Genomic DNA, 25,509 nt, shown 5'->3' on the forward strand with positions numbered 1-25,509 from the left:
ATGACATAGCATGGTGAAGCAAATGTATTCCTGTAGTTTTATAAACTGAGTTTTATAACCTACAATTTATTAAAAAAATTTATAAAGTAACATTTGAGGGGACTAGAGGAAAGATAAAGTAGAGATCTCTTCACAGTTTAATTATGAGAACAAATATAAAATTACTTTAAATTATCTAGACAAGCATGTAGTCCTTATAAAATTATGAAACTACCGTGTCAAAATTTGCATAAGTCTCAACTAAAAGAAAGATCTAATGCGCATCTATTCTGAAACATACCTGATGCTACATGTCATTGGCAAGTTCTAGGTCTTTTGGTATGTGTTGCCAATTTCAGTATCTCAAAGACTTCTTGTTTTTTTTTTTTTTTTTTTTTTTTTTTTGGTTTTTCGAGACAGGGTTTCCCTGTAGTTTCTAGAGCCTGTCCTAGAACTAGCTCTTGTAGACCAGGCTGGCCTCGAACTCAGATAGCAGCCTGCCTCTGCCTCCTGAGTGCTGGGATTAAAGGCATGCACCACCACCGCCCAGCTCTCAAAGACTTTCTTGTCAAAATTTTCCATTTCTATTTGTCATTACAAATATATTACCTATTCCAGAATGCAAAATTTTCTTTTTGGTGTAAACATATTTGAACAAGTAAACTGCCTAATCCATAAATTTTCTTTACTCCGAAGGAAAGAAACTTGCAGTTAAATTAGGAACAGACTCAAAGAATGTTTGGCAAATGTTTGGCTTTCTGAAAACTGTTAATTTAGGAAAAGCCTAAGTCATAAAACAGCCTTTCAGGAATACATGTTTTAGTAGTCTAGAGTTTAACAAGAGCTATGTGAGTGATAAAGTGCTATTGAGAGCAGCTCATCTTAGACCTGCCTAAGCAGATTGAATGGAATCAATGCTTTCTCCTACTTTTTCCTATAACTAGTACATAGCCTCCCTTAAAATGTCATATACACTTTAGTTGTCAAAGGATTATAACCTTTGAGTGAGAAGATATCTTAAACATCATCCAACTCTACTACATACCCGTACTTTCAATCTTATTATTACAGTCTTCAGGGTCATTTTGCTACCTGGTCACTGACTTGCAGGTAGTATTTCCATTCAACGTTTGGGAAAAATTTGTTAAAAATTTTGAAGGGAACTTTTCCTGAGTAAATGTCTAGATTATTGAACTTATATTATCTTGGAGGGTATTCTGCATGTAACTCCCTTCCCCAGAGGATAGACCTTCAGTTTACTTAAATGCTGTCATTAGTTTTATAATCCACCCACCTTTCTTCCCCAAAGTCTCTTTCCATCAAATAGTCCTAGTTTCTTCTGTACTGTTTCCAGCCTCTTTGCTTTTCTTGCATATACTCATTAATTATAGCGTCACGACTCAATCCCAGTTGTTTCTGGAAACATTTAGTCAATACATTCATAAGTGTATTAATATCTAGAATATAACGTGCAGGGGGCAGATCATCTCTAAAGTCCATAATTTCTCCCAGCCTCCTCAAGATCCTTAGACCAGAGACAACTCTGTCGAAAGAAGTCATTTTAATTCCCCCTTAAATTTTACTCCCAGTGACATGCTCTGATCTCTCTTCTGTGCCTTGAATTCTCCTTCTAGTCTGGACTGCATTTGTAAAATTTAAAATGAATGAGCTTGGAATTAAAATGAGGCTTTGCTTCATTCAGTAAGGCTGAGTCACTGATGAATACAGTAACAAAGCTTATCTATGAAAAGACTCAACTGTTGACTTTGAAGTTATTAAAAATGTGTGTCCTTTGAGAAGTTATATTCCAGTAGAGTTTAAGTCAGAGAGCACAGAGTGTGGAGTAATTAGTTTCATATACCAAATGATAGTGATCTTAATATCGCACATTGGAACCACTAGCATTCCTTAGAAATGTAGTTTATTTAAATATAAGAGTAAATGGTGTGTGGGAAATAATTTCAATGTAGACTTGGTGAATGAAGATATATAAATTATGCATTAATCCTTCCTCTCCTATGCCAAATCAAGTATTGCATTGGTTTAATTCATTCGAAATCACTTTAATACACATTTTAAAAATAAATGACATATGAAAATGAATGTAGTAGAAATGGGAATTTAGCTGACGAGCTAACAGGTTTAGGCAAATAACTAAAAGTGAAATGTAGTGATGCTTTGCCAACTTAAAAGTTCCACAGTGGATTCAAGACAAGAATAAGGGTCTGAACCAATTATTTTAATGTTGATATTTGTTCTGCTTTTGAAAACTTGTATGTCAAGACAAGTATTACCATTTTTGCTTCATTTTGTTCCTGGGAACAGTCCCAGCCAGCACCATAGAAAGTGAAGCTTAGACTTAGGTATATTGCTTCCATTACTTAGCAGACTGGGTGCGGTGGTTTTTAATGCATGTCCATGATCTCTTAATTATGTGTCTGAAACTAGAAAGTTCTAGAACTTTCTTTAAGTTTGAGACACATTCTTGTGATGCCATCCCTGACCTAAACTAATGTAAAGTATACTGCAAAGGTTACTACAGTAATATTATTTCATTAAGGAGTTTTATAGAATATATGTATATATATACATATGTATATATATGTATGTATATATATGTATATATATATATATATATATATATAATTTGTATTTGCCATATGCATTTGTCCCTCAGAATGACTTTGCATAAAGAACACTTACATTAAACACACATGTTCCCACAGTTTCCTATTAATCCTGTGAAGCTTTCATTCTGAGTTAGTTTAGAAGAATAAATTGAATCTGCTAAGTAAATATCTGTGCTTTATGTGTATCATGCTACTGCTTTTATCTTGAGGGCATAAACTCAGTGGTCACTTTGTTTTCTTACAGAAATTTCAAAAAATAATCTAGTAAATAGAAATTCTATCCAAAAATATTCCAAAGTAAATCCAGAGCCTGTTTTAAGTTGATAATATCAGGATGACTAACTTCTTACAAGAAGCCACAAACAAATGCATGCACAAATGAATATTAGGAAACTGCCCTTTACTGGTAAATAATAATCTTCGATCCAAATTGGATTTTTAATCCCTCAATTCACTACCCAGTATTCTCAGCATTTCCGATGTGTTAAATAATAATTGAAAGTTTGCTTGAGGGAAATTGAGGCCAAATTTGCTTAATCTCTGGATTAGTCTCACTTAGATATATTCTTTTAGTCTTTATTTAATAACTAAAGATAAAAAACAATTGATTCAATTTAAAGGATACTTTGCATAAGTATGGAGTTATCACTGGCACTTAAAAGGAGTTCTGCAAAGAAATGTAGAGAAATACAAGTACCAAATACAGGCTTCCTCCCTTTCCTTGTAAGAGAAATATATACACATTTCTCCAACAGATATAGTCCCCTATTTCTTGTGCTTTCGTCTAATCTCTTGGTGTATTTGGCAGAGAAAGTGCTTGTGGATAACATTTATTTAGCAGCTAGCAATTTAAGATGAGCCTTTGTTCTATGAAAGAAAACCTAGGAGATTAAAGGACCACACTTTAGGGATTGAAGTTATAAGTGGTGAAAAGTGTTCTCTGTGTTGAATGGTGGCTGATGAGGAACCCATGCTGCCATAAAAGGATCTCATTTCTTCCCTAGCAGCGGGGAAGGAAATCTTCATCCCAGTGATGAGAGCCACAGTGTTGGAGAAGAGCTCTGCTGACGCTGTGGGATGGGGCATGAACTGCTATAGCTTCAGGCAAGGAATAAAAGTTTATGCTTCTGGAGTCCTGCACAAGAAAATTCTTAAAATGTCTTTATCTTAGGTTTGAAGATGAGCCAGAGAATTAGGTGGCCCCCAAAGTTAGGGCATGGCCTCTTGTTTGAAATTTTTGCCTCAGATTTGAAAAATGATAGGTGAGAAAGCCAAGAAAATTGCCGTAGTGTGTGAGCTGAGAAGCACAGGGGTGGGGTAACAAGCAAAAGGGTGGACCAGAATTAGTATCACAAGCAAAATGCGCTAGCCCCAAGCCTGCACCCTACTTTGAGTTCAATTGATCTCTGAAGGAAGCCAGAGTTGAAAAGATTCACAAAGATGAAAACCCTCCTCAAAGTTTGTTTGTTTTTGTTTTTTGTTTTTATGGATTTTTTTCTGTACAGTTCATAATAGAAAGAAGAGCAGAACTCAATCCAAAGAAACAAGAGGCAAATGAAGGGGTGTGGTCAATCGATAACCAGACCATCTCAATACAAAAGACTTAGTTTTTCATAATTGGGGGAAAGGGGAAACCTTACACGACCAGGGATCCCACGAACACCAGGGAACAAAGAGAGAGAAGCAAGTGCACCTGAATTTTTTATTTGTTTTCTTTGGCCCCAGGAGGACACACCCTAAACAGAATGTGATTGGCTGAGCTTCCCCATCATCTCCCATTTTGTCTAAACAAGATCAAACTAAACCCAATACAACTATATACAGTAGGAACAGATACCAAATATAGATTTACAAACAACAAACAATATTAAGCAAGAAACATACAACAAAAGTTTTACTAAGCATTTTATTTTAAGGAGCCTAAATAATGTAGAGGGTAACTACAATTATCTAATCTTCAACTCTATCAAAGATCTGAGAAGAGAAGTAATATTACTCAAGCAACCAGGAAGTACAAACGAGAAACTTCCAAAATGTGCAACAAATGACAGAGACAACTGACTACCTGGGCAATCACCCAAAGTCTCGTTTGTAATATTGAGGCAACCAACTTTGGCTAAGGCCTAACATAACTGACATGCCATTTTCAAAGGCAATGAACTTTTTAGAACTATCTTACCCTGTCTTGGCAAGATAAGACAACCCCGTTTTTATCCATTTACGGATACTCTGTATCTCTGTCAGTGGTCGAGGTATGGGGTTTTCTTTGCCCAAAGGCCAGTTCTGTCAAGAAGAAGACAAGCTCCAAGTAGAGTGTCTTTGGTGCTCAATGTTCTCTTGAGAGTAGACAGTTGTTGCCAGGAGTGATTGTGTCTCTTTAGTATGGAACTCTAGGTTAGATTAAAGGCCATATTTTACAGCTCTTCAAAGAGGTTGAAGATAATACAATCTATACTAAATATAATCTCTATGTATCTGAAGAACCTGATTATTCTAAATATAAATATGACAAACATATAAATAACGTATGACTATTGATTTATAATTTTTATACCTATCTTACTTGAAGACTAAGAGAATAAACAACTGTGCAATAAATGAGGACAATGACCTCCAAATGTAAACAATGTCATTACATAAATAATATCAGAGGTAGAAATGTGCACTGCAATATGGTAAATATATCAATACAATATATATATATATATATATATATATATATATAAAACAAATGTTTTAAACAGAGGTAGAAGCATACTCATATACAATATTCAGTATATCAATATACAAGAATCAATACCAATATAATTTTCTAAAAACAATAACTCACAAATACCAATTATCCCATCAAACCAGAGAGACAGAAAATCCCTGTTGTGGCCCAGAATGCCCTAAGACTGTTGATTCAGTGCAGTGCACAGAGAGTCAATGATTGGTAATGAAGAGCTGATTCCCAACAAGGGCAGAGTAGCAGATGCTGTAACTCTTCAAATATTTTGTTTGATCAGCTTTACACATTTAAAAATCAATCATTGGAGATAGTTGTCTTACATCCTTGATAAAAGTTTCAAAGCATTTACAAAAATTATGGTGAAGAACATAATGAAATACATTTTATCATTTATTTACTCCTGGATCCAACAGACCCTTGGAATAATATGGACTGAGCCTAGCTCCTTTAAAGGAGCTAGGGTACCATAGTGCCAGATGCTAGTCTCCACCATGAGGTCTAATCAAGCCCCTCCTTGAACCTGGTCCTTAATTTCCTCCACTAAAAGGAAAATTAAAGTTAGAAGTTCTTAGAAATATGACTACACTGGACTATACTTTGCTGTGGTATAATGTTCTTATACACTGTAAAGATTTATCACTCATATTGGCTTAATAAAACACTGATTGACCAGTAGTATTGGTGGAGCAATCAGACTAGGAAAATGCTGGAAAGAGGAAAGGCTGAAACACAGTCTCCAGTCAGACACAGAGGAAGCAAGATGAGAATGCCTTATTGAGGAAAGGTATCATGCCACATGCTTAAACATAGATAAGAATTATGGGTTAGTTTAAGTTGTAAGTGGTAATTAGTAATAAGCTTGAACAACAGGAGAATAGTTTATAATTAATATAAGCCTCTGGGTGTTTATTTGGGACTGAATGACAAAACTTGTCTACAATACTCCAAGAACTTAGGAATGGCAGTAAGATAACAATAAAACTGAAATAAATGGGAAATTTAAACATCTAAGTCTCAGGTTCTAGTCTGTATCCATAAGGTATGAAATCTCTGCTGAAAGTTTCCATGTGGAATATGATGGTGGGGAGGCTTTCCTGGGAGAAAAGAAGCTGTGCTGGGTCAAAGTGCTTGGTTCCAATCAAACCTTTGACATTGGCCCTGCCATTGGGCTCCTGGTGCCCTATATTTTGTCTCTGTTGGATGGGGATCCTGTGTTCTCCTCTGCCTTCAGCTCACACATTAATAAGTCTTTATGTTGAAAGGGGCTGTTTCTTTCTAGTCTGAGACCAAATGAGGCAATAAATGATGTCATTTTTCTTTCAGCTCATTCTTGGCCACACCACAGCCTCCACCTGCAGTGGGGTCTGGCAGCTCCAGTGAGTCAGAGAGCAGTTCAGAATCAGACTCAGACACTGAAAGCAGCACTACTGACAGTGAGTCCAATGATGCTCCTCGAGTGGCCACTCCAGAGGTGAGTGAAGTTGTCAAGGCCCCAACATCCATCTACGTGCTGAGCCTCAGGCAGCATGGCACATATATCACCAGTCTAAGTACTGGAGTACAGTAGCTACTTCAGAAACATAGCCAGAGCCTTGATGAGATTATGTCTCTAAAGCACATATCTGGATATGTCCTAACATACATAGATTCATTCTGTGTGGTTCAATTTATGTTGTACAGACTGTTTGCTGTATGTCTGATTTTCTGTGAGAGTCACCTAGCTAGTCTGAGCCTCCAGCCTCATCCTACAAAAAAGAACTAGTACATTTATGATGAAGCTTACAATGAATTTTTTAAGTGAAGAAACAAAGCCAATTATGACCCACTTCTGGGTCTGAAGATTCCTACCCTTAACTCCATTTTTAATTCATTAAAGTGATAAATGGATCCTAAATGTGGAAGACTTGAGAAATATGTCTTTACATAAAGGTAAAACAGCACTCAAGTAGTCAGATGCTCTTTATTTCAATTCATACCATGTGTCTGATAATAATAAGTCATGAAATGTTTAGCCAGGCACCACAAAATACCAGAACAATTAACTTTAAAATAGAATTAGGTTTTTCCCTTCCCATCCTCTATGAGTTGAGGATAAGTGCTTTGGCTTCCCGAGTCTGCATATGGTACAACAAGGAAATTCATCTCCTGGCTCTTTATACATTTCTTTTTTCAATAACCAAAAAGAGGAGGCAGTAGTCATTTTATTGCTTTTAAAAATAGCAAATGCTGTGTTGGACACTTGACTTACATTTTCACATTTCCTCTTGCTAACAACCCAATACTGTATTCTCTCTTACTATAGTCCATTTTATAGGTGACAATGTATGTTTATGAGAAGTTAAACCAAAACTACCCCCAAGCTCTCATAGTTATACAGTAGTAAAGCTGGGACTGAAACCCAGGTCAGTAAGCTGCCAGAGTTAGTTTTTGCCCTGGGGCTACTGCTAAGAATAGCAGCTCATATAATTTCCTTCATACTTACCTGCTATTATCTTCTATAGGCTGGGATCACCGCTACTTAATTCTTTTTAATTCTGCCATCCTCTATTTACTGGTGCCACATGATCAGTGGCTTTCAGAAGAAGAGATCTTCTAATAAAAATGATGGCTTTTTATTTAAACTGGTAGAATTCAGAGTTGAATATCAAGAGCCTGAATTGAATTTACCATTTCTATTGCCTAATAGTGAATGCTAATGTCTACACATACACAACCCCATAAATTGATTGTTGCTCATGTATTCAGGAAAGTGTGGTGGTTTGAGGGACTCAATTTTTTTAAATCCTTCAGTAAAAACACATAGTGTTGTTTTCAATGAATGACAGCATTGTGTAGTAGATCCTAGTATTTCTGAAGATGGAAAGTTTTTCCTTCTGAACATGCTTGAAAAACAGATTTCTTTTCTGGATTAGACACCATTACCTCTCTCCTGGTAATAGGTTGATTAATGATTCTTAGCAAAAGACTTTGGGAACAGAGTTCTCTCTCAGGAACCCTGGGCTACAGTCTTAAGCATCTCCTTGAGAAGAACTACTTTATAGCTAGAGTAGAGAATATTTTTAAAAGGACAATAGAAACTGGTGCTAAAAAAACAGACTTTGGTTGATTTGTAGCTGGATGGCTTTTATCTAGTCAGATGCAAGTGGAAACCAAATCACTCAATCTTCTTTGAAAGTATGTTTCTCAATGATGGTGTATGTGTGTGTGTGTGTGTGTGTGTGTGTGTGTGTGTGTGTGTGTATACATGTGGATTGTCACTTAATATTCAAGGTCATCTGTTTGTTTGTTTTTGTTTACAAGGTCTCAAAAAATAGCCACAAGCCCAAAATTGATATATACTCCAAAATATCCTTGAAGATTTGCTCCTCCTCCAGAGCCACACCTGTTTATATAGTTCTAAGAATGAACCCCAGGATATCATGCATGCTAGGCAATTATTCTACTAACTACATTTCTAGCCCACATCATCCGACATTTTATTAGCAAATAGTCACTACACAGAAAGTTCCCCTAAAGTGTTCACAGATGTGAAATTCATAGTTGTTATTGTTTCTCAATCTGCAGCCTGAGCCTCCTTCCACCAACAAATGGCAGCTAGACAAATGGCTGAACAAAGTCACATCCCAGAACAAGTCATTTATTTGTGGCCAAAATGAGACACCCATGGAAACCATTTCTCTGCCTCCTCCAATAATACAACCAGTGGAAGTCCAGGTCAAAGTGAAACCAAACCCCAGCCAGACTGTGGCTGGACCCAAAGAAAGGCCTCTGCTTGGCCTCATTAGGGAGAAGGCTCGACCTAGGCCCACTCAGAAAACCCCAGAAACAAAGGCTTTGAAGCATAAGTTGTCAACATCAATTGATGCAGTTTCTCAAAGGACAATTGGGAAGAAACAGCCCAAAAAGGTTGAGAAAAACACCAGCTTTGAGGAGTTTACCTGGCCCAAACCAAATATTACCAGCAGCACTCCCAAAGAAAAAGAAAATGGAGAGCTTCCTGAACCACCACGAAGCCGCAACAAAGTCACCGCCCATAAACCAGTCCCTAGGAAGGAACCAAGGCCCCACACCTCTTTGGCCACTGAGAAGAAGAAGTATAGAGGGCCTGGAAAGATTGTACCAAAGTCCCGGGAATTCATTGAAACAGATTCATCTACATCTGACTCCAACACAGACCAGGAAGAGACCCTGCAGATCAAAGTATTGCCTCCTTGCGTTGCCCCTGGAAATCACACTTCCAAATCCAAAGATCCATCCTGTGCTAGCCTGACCCTTAGCACCTTGACCACCAGTAGCAGCAGCAGCAGCAGCTTATCCACCAGCAATGAGGAGACAGCTTTTTCACCTCCGCCTGCCATGCAAACTGAGCTTTTGTCCCCACTACGGGAACACGAAAATCCGAAAAACCTCTGGGTGAAGATTGACCTTGATTTACTTACGAGAGTACCCGGCCAAAACACAGTCCCAGCAACACCTGCCAAGACAGAGCACAAGGAGACTGCCTCAAAACCCAAGCGTCAAACTGCTGCCATCGCTGTGGAAAAGCCAGTCCCTAAGGGCAAGCGTAAGCACAAGGTAAGTTGCCTAGTGGAGGCTTGTTGTGCGAATTCTAAGTTTTCTTAAAAATCGAAACCCAGTGTTAGATATTGGGGTAAATGCTGAAAGATCGGAGAAGCAGTGCAGCCAGCCTCTTAAAGAGACCTTTTACTTCTACTGAATCCTCAGACCAAAGTGGGCAAGATCTTGTCTCCAGGAATCCTCAGAATGAATGTTCTGAGCTCTTGTCTTCTCCTGCCTTATAGTCCTCTCTCTGCCCAGCCATATCCCTTTCCTGTCTCCACCTCCCTAGTCTGGGATTAAAGGTGTGAGCCACCACTGCCTGACTGTTTCTCTTTCAGACTGGATGATCTCCTGTAGTCCAGGCTGGCCTTGAACTCACAGAGATTCCTCTGTGTGCCTCAGCCTTTTGAGTGCTAGGATTAAAGCTGTGTGCCACCACTGCCTGGCCTCTACTGGTTTAGCTCTGTACTCTGCCTCAGGCAAGCTTTATTTGTTATATCACAAACAAAATATCTCCACAGAGTCTGCCAGGTGGCTGTGAGAACTTTATCTGTAGTCTTATTTATTTATTTATTTATCTATCTATCTATCTATCTATCTATTTATTTATTTTTATTAAAAAATTTCTGCCTCCTCCCCACCTCCCATTTCCTTCCCACTCTCCCCACTCTCCTTCCCCTCCATCTCTTGTCCAAAGAGCAGTCAGACAATGAGGGCTGCTGAGAAGCCAAGGACAATGGCACTGGGTCTTGATCCTACTGTAGTCTTGTTTTTAAGGAGACCAATGGCAAGGGACCACAAGCTTTGGTAAAGGAAATGACATTTTCTAAGAAATTTCATGCTTGGCATATGACAACAGTGTTAGGGATGATCAAGGTGTGACAGGAGCCATTGGCAAAGATAGCTGTTAAGGAATATGAGAAATAATGACGTATAAGAAATAAGATTACAAAGAAACATCTTCCCCAAGGTAGCCAGTCCCAGAAGTCAGCTCCTTAAGTTGCTCCTAATGCGAGTAGTTCTTATATTATGTGTTAGAGTTTCCCATGCCAGTGTCAGCAGGGGGCCAGTGTGCCTACAATGGCCAAGTGCATCTTTTGCACTTGTTCATTTCTCTGGAAACATATTGATGCACTAGTGAGTCAGCTATGTTGGGGCATCCTGGCATCTGCCACAGAAGGCTTTAGATAGCCTTCTAGGATTACTGACCTGTTTGAAGGATTACTTTGTGAAAAATATCACCTAAACATGCTTTGGTTTCAATTCTAGGCCTAAATAGGGTCACCAGAAGGGGAAATACAAAGTGACTTTTACCAGTCAAAATATGTCTAGATATGAGTTTATGGCTAATAAACTCTTATTTACCTCTATATTTTGGGTTAAGTTTTCAGAATCACGTCCTCTTGTGGTGCTATTTTGCTAATAGTAAGCACCATAGTACGTAGAGGTACACCTCCTAATCCTTTCTATATTCCCTCTGTTTCTCTCGGGAAGGGTGTCTTGAGTTTGGTCATTGCTCATTTTGTTAAGAGAAGACCTGTAGACAATAGCGACTTATTAAACAGGGCACTCAAAGAGTCTTCATTCCTTTGTAATTAAAGGGTTGAAAAACAAAAGAGACTGGAGGTGACTAAAACCAAGTAAATATCAGAAGAGAAAGTTATGAGAACAAGGAACATTAAGACACAGGGGGAAGAAAGAAAAAAAGCCTGTGAAATCATGGGTGGATTGAAAAGCGCTGAGGAACAGAAACTGCTAGGTGAAGAGGGAGTTTTAAGGGACTGAGCGTGACCTTAGAGGGAAAGAAATCCTGAGAGCACTGGGGGACACTAGGAGATAGAGAAATCTGAGAAGGACAAGGTCTGGTAGTAGATGACAAAGAACCCTGGGACTCTGGGGAGCATGAAGACTATAGGCTGTTAGAAGACTGCTGAGCATAGGACATAGATAATATTAGGTTGAGGAGCATAGGACATAGATAATACTAGACTTCTGAGCATAGGACATAGATAATACTAGACTGAGGAGCATAGGATATAGATAATACTAGACTGCTGAGCATAGGACATAGATAATATTAGGCTGAGGAGCATAGGACATAGATAATACTAGACTGCTGAGCATAGGACATAGATAATATTAGGTTGAGGAGCATAGGACATAGATAATATTAGGCTGAGGAGCATAGGACATAGATAATACTAGACTGAGGAGCATAGGATATAGATAATACTAGACTAAGGAGCATAGGATATAGATAATACTAGACTGCTGAGCATAGGACATAGATAATATTAAGCTGAGGAGCATAGGACATAGATAATACTAGACTGCTGAGCATAGGACATAGATAATATTAGGCTGAGGAGCATAGGACATAGATAATACTAGACTGAGGAGCACTAGGACATAGATAATACTAGACTGAGGAGCACTAGGACATAGATAATACTAGACTGCTGAGCATAGGACATAGATAATACTAGACTGAGGAGCACTAGGACATAGATAATACTAGACTGCTGAGCATAGGACATAGATAATATTAGGCTGAGGAGCATAGGACATAGATAATACTAGACTGAGGAGCACTAGGACATAAATAATACTAGACTGAGGAGCACTAGGACATAGATAATACTAGACTGCTGAGCATAGGACATAGATAATATTAGGCTGAGGAGCATAGGACATAGATAATACTAGACTGAGGAGCATAGGATATAGATAATACTAGACTGCTGAGCATAGGACATAGATAATACTAGACTGCTGAGCATAGGACATAGATAATACTAGACTGAGGAGCACTAGGACATAGATAATACTATACTTCTGAGCATAGGACATAGATAATACTAGACTGAGGAGCATAGGATATAGATAATACTAGACTGAGGAGCACTAGGGATAAGGGATTACTTGTTCATACAGTGGTGAACAAAACTAAGGGCTACTAGAAAATAGCAGCAAGTCCCTGGAATTTGTTGAAATATTGACAAGTCACAGAACAATGAGAAACTTTAAACACTAAAGCTCTAGAACAGAGGAATGCTGGGAAATTAAGGATACTAGCAGGTGGATAGGCACAAGGAAAGGGAATGAGGAGACAAAGGGCCTGTCCAACTGAGGAGCCATACTGATATGGAGGTAGAAGAGACAGGGAGTGCTTGGAAACAAGGAAGTACTCAAAAAAGGGAGAGATAGACTACTCCAGAGAACTCAGAGAAAGGGGGGCACCAACACATGGGGGGGTGCTCAGAAGCAGAGGAATGCTAGGAAACAGGGGAAGGATCAGAAAGAAGAGACTGCAAGAGGCAGTGGCATACTCAGAGAAGGTAAATACACAGAGACAGGATAGTGGTCGGGAACAGGAAGTGCTAGGAGACTGGGGAATACTCAGAGACAGGGAGTGCTAAGACACAAAGGAGTACTGAAGACAGGGAATGCTAGAAGACAGGAGTGCTCAGCGACAGAGAGTGCTCAGGGATGGGGGTTCTCAGGGACAGAGAGTGCTCAGGGATGGGGAGTGCTCAAGGAGAGGACAGTGGGGATGGGGAGTACTCAGGGACAGGGAGTGGTTAGGAATGGGGAGTGCTCAGGGACGAAAAGTATTGAGGGACAGGGCAGTGCTCAGGAACATGGGAGTGTTCAGGAATGGGGAGTGATCAGGGATAGGACAGTGCTCAGGTTTGGTGAGTGCTCAGGGACAGGAGGTGCTCAGAGAGAGGACAGTGCTCAGGGATGGGGAGTGCTCAGGGATGGGGAGTGTTCAGGGATGGGGAGTACTCAGGTACAGGGGAATGCTCAGGGATGGGAAGTGCTAAGGGACGGGAAGTGCTCAGGGACAAGGGAGTGCTCAGAGACTGGAGACTGCTCAGAGATGAGGAATGCTCAGGGATGGGGAGTGCTCAGAGACAGAACAGTGCTAAGGGATGGGGACTGCTCCGGGACAGAGAGTGCTCAGGGACAGGGAGTGCTCAGTGATGGAAAGTGCTCAGGGACAGAACAGTACTCAGGGACTGGGGAGTGTTCAGGGACAGGGATTGCTCAGGTATAGGGAGTGCTCAGCATCTGGGAGTGCTCAGAGACATGACAGTGCTAATGGATGGGGAGGGCTCAGGGACAGGGGAATGCTCCGAGACTGGGGAGTACTCAGGGTTGGGGAGTACTCCAGGACTGGGAGTGCTCAGGAATGGGGAGTTCTCAGGGACAGTACAGTGCTCTGGGACAGGGAGTGCTTGGGGATAGGATAGTGCTCAGGGTTATGGAATGCTCAGTGACAGGGTGTTCTCAGGGACAGGGATTGCTCAGGGACAAGGACTGCTCAGGGATGGAGAGAGCTCGGGGTCAGGGAGTGCTCAGGGATGGTGAGTGCTCAGGGTCAGGGAATGCTCAGGGACAGAGGAGTGCTAAGGGAATGGTAGTGCTAAGGGATGAGGAGTGCTCCGGGACAGGGCAGTGATCAGGGACGGGAGTGCTCAGCATTGGGGAGTACTCAGAGACAGGACAGTGCTAAGGGATGGGGATTGCTCATGGATTGAAAGTGCTCAGTGACAACGAGTACTCAGGGAGGCAGATTGCTCAGGGACATGAAGTGCTCAGGAACAGGGAGTGCTCCGGGATGGGGAGTGCTCAGTGTCGGGATGTGCTCAGGGACAGGGCAGTGCTCAAAGACAGGGGAGTTCTCAGGGATTGGGAGTGCTCAGCGATGGGGAGTTCTCAGGGATGGGCAATGCTCAGGGATGGGGAGTGCTCAGGAACAGGGCATGCTCCGGGATGGGGAGTGCTCAGTGTTGGGATGTGCTCAGGGACAGGGCAGTGCTCAAGGACAGGGGAGTTCTCAGGGATTGAGAGTGCTCAGAGACAGGACAGTGCTAAGGGATGGGAAGTGCTCAGGAACAGAAAGGTGTTCAGGGTTTGGGAGTTCTCAGGGACAGGTAGTACTCAAGGACAGGAATAGCTCAGGGACATAAGTGCTCAGGACAAGGGCAGTGCCCAGAGACAGGAGAGTTCTCAGGGATGAGGAGTGCTCAGGGACAGAACAGTGCTCAGGGACACGGGAGTGCTCAGAGACAGGACAGTGCTCAGGGGATGAGGAGTGCTCAGGGTGTGCTCAGGGACAGAACAGTGCTCAGGGACACTGGAGTGCTCAGAGACAAGACAGTGCTCAGGGATGGGGAGTGCTCAGAGACGGGAAGTGCTCAGGGAATGGACAGTGCTCAGAGTTGGTGCAGCTCAGGAACATGGCAGTGCTCATAAACAGGGGATTTCTCAGGACAGGGAGTGCTCAAGGATGGGGAGTTCTTAGCAATGAGGAGTGCTCAGGGATGGGGAGTGCTCAGGGAAAGTGAGGGCACGGGACAGTTCTCAGTGTCAGGGAGTGCTCAGGGATGGGGAGTGCTCAAGGACAAGGTAGTGTTGAGGACCAGAGGAACAGGGGATCAGTGGAGTCCTGAGGGACAGGGAATCCTAGGAGGCAGGGTTGTTAGAAGACAAGAAGTTGTGTTACTGGGAACACCAGGTGTCTAGTTTCAAATTTGAGGTTGTACGTACTTTGAAGACAGCAAATAGTATACTAAAAACATTTGTAGAGAGGAACAGATTAAGAGGCTAGTGTCCTGGAATGTAAGAAAATACTTTGAGACTGGGCATTTCTGACATTCTAAGTCAAAGAACTCTAGGAGAGTGGGCAGAAAAGTATGAGCAGAATGGATGGTACTGAAGGCCTGGGGATTCCTGGGATAGAGGCAGTGACTAGGAGTTGGAGGAGAGGCAGGGCATTGGGCATCACTGGGAGACAGTCAATTTCTGAAAGGGGTAAAGTTCTAGAAGACTAGGGAAGAGGGGGCCTACTTGTGACAGGGGACATAAGAAGACAGGAAAGTGGTAAAGAAGCAGGGAGTGCCAGGGAAATGGAAAGACAGTAATCAAGGGAAGCTGTAGCTGACTGGCTAAAAAGGATTGATCAGCAGGAGGCAGAGCAATGCTATCAGGCAGGTGAGTCCTGAAGAGAGGCTTCCAGGCTCAGAGATGCCCAGTGCTCCTTAAAGAGTCACGCAGGAACCTGTCCAGGAAAAGAATTCCACAACAGTGGGTAGAAGTGCGGGGCCCACGGCCTGCCCCTGAGTCTCCTCTCTTCTTGATGCCAGCAGTAGGGTGAGAGTGAACACATTTAACAGCGACACGTTTTGCAGATGAACCATTCCCTTGCATATTGTTGATTTTATAGGCAATCTTTGTTGGTCACCCACAAGCCCTATGCTATTTAAACAGGGTTTGTACCATGTTGAGATTACAATGTTCATTTCCGAACTAACTTTAATTTTTTTTAGTTATATAACTGTGGTGACTTCTATTGTTTTTTTTTTAAATTTTAATGTTTTTAAAACAGTCCTTTTTTTCATTTTACATGCCTATCCCAGTTCCCACACCCTTTCATCCTCCAATCTCCCCCCACCTTTCCTCCACCCCAGAGAGAATAAGGTTTCCCATGGGGAATCTATCACTTTGTAAAGGCACAGTGGATAAGAGAAACATTGAAAATAATAAATTCTCTTCACTTTCATTAGGCAGTTCCTATGCTACACAATCTTTAATCAGAGATGTACATTGAAGTTTAACACTCTCATGTGCCAACCTCTTGGTAGGACTAGACTAGGGAAGGTTGATTACATTTCTGTCTGATCACAAGTACTCATTTAACTCCCCAGTCTAAGCTAGAAGTTTAAATAGAAGCAAACTCTCTTGTTCATTTTTTTTCAAATGTGTGAAACATGCTTGTCTGAATGTGTGGTGTATCTCAAGCTCTGTATATTTTTCCCCTGTAAAAGCCAGCAGAAGCTGCAGAGAAAATCCCTGAGAAGAAGCAACGCCTGGAGGACAACACTATCTGCTTGCTTCCTCCTTGCATTTCACCAGCCCCACCCCATAAGCCTCCCAACACTAGAGAGTAAGTTTTCCCTGTTTCAGTGTGATGGCCCTTGTATGAGTGTTTTGACTTTTAAAAAAATCATATTTGAACATATTGAGATCTTATTGTTCCATTGTAATGTCTAACTAGAATTAAGAGTGATTTTTACCAAACAAAAAAATAAAAATAAAAAAGTGAATTAAAAAGAGAAAATATCAGAAAAATGTGTATCATCTTAATCAGGGCAATGTGCTTTTGACCAGGATTTAGTTCTGATGGTGACTAGACAATTTCCCTTAATCTTTGATGCCTCGTTGAATGCCACTTCCTGATGTTAATACAAATCTGGAAGACCAGTACTTGCATCCCGACTCCACAAAGGCCAGGAGAATGACATGCTTGGGAAATTGTGCTCTACCACCATGGATGGCAGTTCCGTGTTAAGACTGGTAGAGATGAGTATGCTGATTCTAACCAACTGGCCCCTCCTCTCCCTTCTTTCTCTTTGACAAATTTCCAAAATCAATCAGGAGGCCTCCTTGTCCTTTCCCCAGTTGAAGAACATCATTCTTCTCCAGAAAGGCTAACCCTCTGTGTCTAGCAAGCATTGTGAATGAGTTCTTTCTGTTTTATACATTTCACTTAACTAACAATCATGACAGCTACTCGAGACATTCTGTCTGTGTAATTATTGCAATAAATTCATTCAACATTGGAGATTACTCCCTTCAAAGATCAGTTTTGGAGTCGATTAGCAGCCCAAACCAGAGAGGCAATCTGGACAACTGCTGCTAACAATTGATCTCCCAGATTACTGTTTAACATCAGTGCTACAGCATCAATCTGCCACAGATGAAATGTTGGGAAGAAGTTATTAGCTTGCATGGGTCTGGCATCTTGTTTTAAAATGAAAGGCAGAAACAGAGTCCTTTTTGCTAAATCTGCTCTACATAACAACATTTGATCCCTAAGATGCCTGCCCCCACTCTGAAAACCAGTTACGGTTTGTGACATATATATGTACTCTTTGGTAGAGTCTGTCTCTACAATATTTATTAACAGAGTTCACAGAAAAGGAAACCCAGTGATGACAACCTGAATTCATTTTGCTCAGGGCAACCAGGTGGATGATAAAACAGGGATCTTAATGGTCAAACATAATCATTCCTAGTCTTTCTTCCAGAATGAAACAGCATAGTAGCGGTGCAACACCTCCTCAGTTCCCAAGCTGGGCCCAATTCAGACTACCTACAGATAAAACATAGAGGCCAGAGCAGTGGGATATTGCCACACCTTCAATGCCTTACTAAGCAACATTACTAAGCAACCCAGTGAATTGTTGCTCTATTTTATGGAAGAGTCACTATCAAGAGTAAAGTAAATCTCAATTAAGAAATGGTATTTTTATAGCACAGGCTTTGTATGCACTCTGCTCTTACAGTAAATGGAAAATTACTATTTCCTAGGAGCATTATTTATCACTCAGATAGGACCTTCAACAGAGTCTTATGTTTGTTGACAGCATCAAATCCTTGGAATTGAAGAAGGATGAGGCAGATAGGAGTCTTAAGGGTCTTCTTTTGGGAACACTTAAGCAAGTTTTATTTGTTCCCTTGTTCTTTGACCCTTCACTCTAGATCCTTAGAAACTCCTAAGAGAAAAGTGCTCACTTTTCTAAATCAACATGTTAAACCCAGAAAAGATGTGTTATGTCTGATTGTAACAACTCAAGTTACCCCATCAACCTTAAGAACATTCTTTTGAATACTTCATCACATTTAGAACTTGAAAAAGCCATGGTAATATTCTTTCTTCCTGATCTACTGTCCTCTTCTATTCTATTTAAATGAGAACAAAAATATGAAAAATCCTTTTTCTTGTTGAAAGCCATCACAGTGAGAGCTTTCTTAGAAAAGGATCCTTGGGTGCCTTTTGTCAATGAGATTATTAAATATTCAACAGTTATAGTTTGCTACTGGGTAGATGAAAAGGGGACTAAGACACTGGTACCTACTGCACAAAATGGACTGTTTCTCCATTTGTCAGGTCAGTAACAGATGGGAAAGTGCTGACATCAAATTTAAGACCAATTACCTCTCAAAAACAGCTCTTCATCTTGAAACCTCACTACCTTCTCAGCCAGTTCAAGTGGAGGGGCTGATTATAAATAATGACTCACTTCTTATAGAGATCACAGCAATAGTTTACGTATGTGTGTATACATACACACATATCTCCAAAGCTCATGTACTACCATAATTAGTTTAATTTATGTGTTCTATTGTTGGTGGAATTTCTTCATGGATAAGAATCTTGATCCACAGCTAAAGAGGTTACTAAGTGGTCCAGAGTGCTTGTTGCTATTGGAGAGGATCTGGGTTTGTTTTCCAGTGCCTACTTGGGAACTCACAAACTCCTGTAACTCTAGTTTCAGGTAATACAACACCTTCTTCAGGCCTCCACAGGCACTATCATACACATATATAAATGGAAAAACAGTGATGCACATAAAAGAAACCTAAATCAAAAAATTCCTGATCCAGTTGTTCACTATCGTTTTATCTGGCATCACAACTGTGTTAAAATGGCTAACATTTCAAAGAAATCTTAAAAATAATTAGGACATATTTTATATTAATTTTAGTCATTTAAGATAGTGGCAGAAACATTTTCGTTGTTTAAATGGTTCACTACATAGTAATAAAATAGGATTGCATTTATGAGAGAAAAGATGAGGAAGAGGGCATGTATTATTATAGTTGCCAAATCCGTATGACACAGGAAAAGGGAACATGGACCTGGTGCTTATTTTTCTTTCAGGAAATCAGACTACCTGAATGCTTGTTCATCCTTGATTTGTTGCTCTGAGATATAGCAAATCTGTATATCTAGACACTGACTGAAATTGACCAAGAGGAAAACATAAATTCTTGTTGACTTAATTTGCCATTGAAAATTGCAGTCAATAATCATGAAAAGTAAATGGCTGCACAGTGCAATATTAGTCGTCCAAGAGAAGATTAAAATTCAAGTCATCTTCATTGATTAGTCCAAGACAGTAACTAAAATGAAAATCCATGACCCAATTACCATGTAAGGCAGTTAGCATAAGATTTTAGTTGTTTTGTTTTATTTGAAGTCTCAGTCTTTTTGATGGTGCCCATTTAATGGGCAGATAAATCACTTTAAAAGCACAGGGATACTTTATAGATGTCTCTTGTCGATATCATCAAAGAATATTTTAAGTGGAGTTTTTTGAAGCGTATTACATCCGTACTTCAATTTAACAATTTAAGGCGAGTGGATGTTTATTCTTTAGCATTGACATACAGCATTTTACAATCAATTTACAATGTTTTACATTAGTCTTTAGTGTGTAATTTATTTCTTAGTGTATAAGCACAGTGTATCTTTTCAAATATGAAATGTATTGTTTATTATGCCATTCATTGCTAGATTGTTTGGTTAAGTCTTAATAGGAAGTATCCTGAAAAATGAAAGGATTGACGTCTACATGGTGTTTTCTATAGAAAAAAAATCTAATTGGCACCAATCTTGATAAGTTTCAGATATCATATCATATAAGATAGCATTCATTAAATATCTACATTGGCCATGGGGTTTTGCTTCTAAGACATGAGTCTTGTATATGTATGTATGCATGTATCTTCATCTGTATGTAATGAAATCCTTTCTAACTCTATGAATTTTCTGTGTTTATAGACATAGATTCACATAAGGTAAAGAATCATTAAGTTACATCAGCTGAAAAGAGTAGCAAAATGGAAAAGTTTCCAAATAAAGCAATGTGAGACTTTATGACACCCTATACTTTTTGTTTCCACAGAAATTCATCCAGGAGAACAAACAGGAAAAAAGAAGAAAAGTTGTTCCCTCCTGCACTTTCCCCACTGTCAGAGGACCCTCCACGTCGCAGAAATGTCAGTGGCAACAATGGGATCTTCAGTCAAGACAAAAACACCTCAGTGGCTGGACAACTCACCTCTACCAAGCCTAAGCGAAGTGAAGGCAAATTCTGTGCTACTTTCAAAGGGATAACTATAAATGTAAGTGTCTTACAGGAAATACTATGTCAAATAAAACGATGTTAATGCAGCTTAGCCAATGGGACTTTACCTCAGGAGTGTCACAAGGGTGTAATAGGCACATAAAAGCCAAGTGTGTCATTGTGGCTACATTAGACTTCTTGGAACAAGCTGCTGTCAGAACTGTTGTGTTTGGATCATCTGTGTGGGGCTACGATTTATAATTTAAGTTTTTAGTTGTAGTATGAGGTGACTACAGATTCAATTCAACCAAACTTGGATCCACCAAATGGGGAAAGGGTGGGGGATAGTTTCTTTGAATACCTTTTTATTCAGATAGTGCTTTTTCTGTTCCACATTAAGGCCTTGCTTTGACTTGGAGTAAGTACTTGGACAGCATATTGTGTGGTAAAATAGCCTGAATGAGGCATTGGTATTGTAAAATGACCTGTGAATTAGCCAATCCCTAGGTGGAACCAGATAGCCTTTGATACAAAGGGCAGCGGATGCCAGAGGCTCCACTCCGGTGCTGCTCAAATCTCCTTTAATCAGGTCTAAATTGAACTGCTGTGGACAAAGTGGTGTCTGCTCAGGTGGGAAGGGGTTCACTGACCTGTCTTAACATTCCAAAGCAACGGGTGCAAAACCTCACCAACACCCTGAAGTTTCATGAATCTTGCATGGTGTCTGATAAAAAAAAATCTTGTGTGTGCCCCAAATTTGAAGATATTGGCTATTTTGTAGATACATTCCTTGTTCTAGACAGCTCTGTTGTCCACCTAGGGAATATTTGTGATGTTCACTTGGAAAGGCAGGGGAATTGCCAGTGATGTATCGCTTCTGTTCTTAGTAATTAGATGTAGCTGCAGTAGTACTTGGCCCTTAAAGAGGGTACTGCTATATTCCTTTCCATCTAATGAAATAGTGTGGCAGTTACCTACTTCCGTGTCCCCAGAAATGGTTCAGTACAAATACTCTTTATTGGCAACTAAGTACATGATGTCAGTGCCTGAGTTTCTCTAATGAATCCCTTTGCCAAATGCAGTTCAGACTTGTTCAGTACTGACAGGAGTGAATACAGGTAATGAAGGACACTCTCCTATCTTGAGACTATGTTGTGCAGTTTGGTGAATGAATGCAGCAGTTAGTGTGGGAAGCAGGAGGTGTTGGCCAGTGTTTCCTGACCAACTAACTGCATGCCATTCTGGGCAGTAATGCTGGCATGATCTAAGCCAGCCAGGAGGAAGTTGGGTGATTAGACATTTGAGATTCTTTGTTGAACTGAAAACTTATTTGGGTACCAGAAACCTTAAAAAGTAATCTCACACCTTGAGGCACCTCCTTACCTTAAGGTAGGCTCCCCCCATCCCCAAGTCCCATTCTGTTTGGGGATAAAGTTTGAGAAATGAATGGAGACAGATGTGAAGAGGTTCATTTAATGGCATACTGTACTGGAATGCTGAAGACCTGCAGCAGATGTAAATTCCAAGTCTTGTTATAATTTTTTTTTAAGATTGTGAAATTATTGAAATGCACACGAATCAAGTTTTAATACACTGTCTGGGTGGATGAGGCTGTCCATTGCACCATTTCTTTCTTTGGGTTCTCAGGCATGGTTCGACAGTGTAAGAACTCTGTAACATTAACATTGAATAAAAAGAAAATCTATGAGTGGAAAAAAAACAAACAAATGTAGCGGGAGGCTGCTTTTTGGTTCCCGGCCATACTCAAGCTCTATTAGTTTAATATTATTATTTAATATTATTATTTTTATTATAATAATAGAATGTCCTTTGATTCAGTCTCTGTATCTTGAGGGTGAATGCAGAAAACGCCATGTAGACGGCACTGATCTTCTAGTGGATGAAAGAAACACATAGAATCAAGGTCACCCAAGGTCACAAAACAAGAATAGGAATCCCAAATTGCAGATTTGTAAATGTGAATTGTTGGAAAAACTATGGCTAAACTGGATTGATCTTCAATATGAATCTATTTCTAAAAGGCACGCTAATGTTTCTACACTAAATGACTCTATAGTCCTTTGGATTTTCTGCAATGCAGCTTGATTAGCATAGATTCTAGAATGGTATCATTTCAATATCCATACACAATGTCACTTTATTTTTCAGCTATAGGAATATGAACTATTGAAACCATGAGAGAATTAAAGAATGTTAATTTTAAGAATAAAGAGTATTAATTTTAAAGAATAAAGAATGTCAATGACAAATATATATCTCCCCTTGAATGTAGACTTATGCACAAATCCTCACATATATCAACAAATGAGGATGTACATCACCCATATATGCCCACTTTTCTTTAAATATGAAAAAATGAGTAACTTCTTAGATTTCTGATATAACATTTTCAGACATGAACTCTGTAGTCCATTTAAAAACTCATAAAATGTAGTAAGGAGCTGCGGGCTGCATTCCCGCCCTGCTCCCGGATGCCTGACTAGTTTATGCCCCGAAATCATTACACGGAAACTGTATTCTTTTAAACACTGCTTGGCCCATTAGTTTCAGCCTCTTATTAGCTAATTCTCACATATCTTGCTTTAACCTATATCTAATAATCTATGTAGCACCACGAGGTTGTGGTTTACCAGGAAGAGTCTAGCATACGTCCATCTTGGGCCAGAGCTTCATCGCATCTGTCTCACTGAGGAGAGGCATGGCATCTGACTAACTTCCCTTCCCCGCATTCTGGTCTGTCTACTCCACCTATCTAAATCGCCCTATCAAAGCCAAGGCGGTTTCTTTATTAACCAATGAGAGTCCTCCATCAATAAAAGGCAATGAGGTTTCTTAGCTTTGAAGACCCCAACACACAAGCCTTCCTTATCTAAAATATCTAAGATGACTAGGATGATATGCTTATTTAGTTAAATACAATTACAAATATAAGTATTTGTACTAGTGTGAAGTTGACATTTTTCCATATTTGCAAACGTGTATGTGTATATTTTTTCACATAAGGTAAATAATCATCAAATTACACATTATTTCAGCTGAAAATAATCTATAATGCTAATAATTAAATTATTTATCCTCAATATTATAAATTTTATTATGAGAAAGGTAATGCTTCATGAAGATATAATCAGGTACCCAAGAGATAGAAATTACTGGGAAAATGTTATAAATATCAGTATATTTTCTCCTAGAAATCCATCATTCTTTCATGTTTTATGACAAATTTCTGATTTCTTAAAATGCATGGACTTGTAGACAAATTTCATGTTTACATTCTTTTCAGGATCATGACTATATCTAATCTTTTCTAGTTAGATGTTTCAGTACTATCATCAATGCCTTATGTGTGATACATATGGTGTTTCAGGGTTCATGTCAGGTATCTTGGTCATAGAAATAGTTGACACTGTCAGTCTGACTCTGACAATGTAGATATGGAGCTGGTATAGGAGTCTCTTACAGCTGCACATGTCTGGTCTACATGCAATCTATTATTATCTTTAAAGTATTTTTCTGTATACATCATAAGAATATATATATATATGTGTGTGTGTATATATATATATTATATATATTACATTTATGTCAATGTGGCCTAGGTAGTAAGAATTATCTGATAGCCATGAAGCTCAAAGATCAGGTGGAAAAGATCAATTTTCATGGATTTAAGGACTACCATACTTAGCTTTTATCTTTAAAGTGAATTCTTTCACCATGGCAAGCATGCATTCCTATGTGACTATATACACTCAGCAAATTCTAAGAGCACTGGGTGAAGGGGCAGAGCCATAAACCAGAAGTGGCTTTTAATCTGAGGTAACCAATGAGACATACTTGTGTTTAAAGAATATAAAATGGCTGGTGGTTTATATCTAAAAATGAAGAGAGATAGGCCTGTGAATGATACAAGGGATATTAAAGTACATTTGGCTACAGGAACAGGGTCATTTTGCTAGTGGAAGAGGCACTTATCCCCACCTGACTGTTGCAATACTCCTAGGATGGAGACAACCACAGAACTGTCAAACTTATTTGCAAGCTCCTAAGTGATGAGATGGAATACCATCCTTTCTTCAAAAATAGTTATTTTCATACCAATTTTCAGAGAGAAATTTGGACCATCTTGGCAGATCTTTGTAGAAGTGGTCACTGCAGATTCAGTGCTTCAAAGGGAAAGGTTGATGTTTTCATTCTGGAATCTGTTCATTGCTGAGTCTGAATCAGCACATGGAAGTTTGACAAATCTGATCAAGAAAGAAGTTAACTGAGGGACAAACCTTGAGGCATAGCAATCTTAGGGAGACACAAACTAGTAAGGATATAAGGGATAAGTGGCACCAGGGAAAGTATTAACAGAGATAGGAAAGGCAGGATAGTTCATAGTTGCCAGGTGGGGAAAAGCAATCTGTCACATGAACATGGCAGGCAGACTCAGGACACAGTGCAAGCACATAGTTTCTATTCTCAACACATACTGTCTTTTGGATTTCAGATTTTCTTAAGCAATGCCAGTTCAAAGCAAAGCTCTCAAAAGTCTCTTATTCACTTGGTATTTGACCTAATGCAAATGAGGTTTTACTCTCTCAAGGCTCTCTCATGGCATTCACTTGTCAGATAGCAGTCAAAGGCTTCATGAGTCAACGCTGTGTCAACTTCCAGCCATCCA

The 25,509-nt window shown here is 39.7% G+C and overlaps 1 protein-coding gene across 1 annotated transcript in view; it reads left to right on the plus strand.

Annotated features, from left to right (window-relative positions):
- Positions 1–25,509, plus strand: part of Aff2 (AF4/FMR2 family member 2) — a 482,794-nt gene that overhangs the window by 429,221 nt on the left and 28,064 nt on the right. The window contains 4 exon segments of the mRNA XM_038315895.1: positions 6,664–6,811; positions 8,905–9,915; positions 16,734–16,852; positions 20,661–20,880. Coding sequence (XP_038171823.1) covers positions 6,664–6,811; positions 8,905–9,915; positions 16,734–16,852; positions 20,661–20,880 — 1,498 coding nt within the window.

This window comes from Arvicola amphibius, chromosome X (assembly GCF_903992535.2).
Source record: "Arvicola amphibius chromosome X, mArvAmp1.2, whole genome shotgun sequence".
Lineage (NCBI taxonomy): Eukaryota > Metazoa > Chordata > Mammalia > Rodentia > Cricetidae > Arvicola > Arvicola amphibius.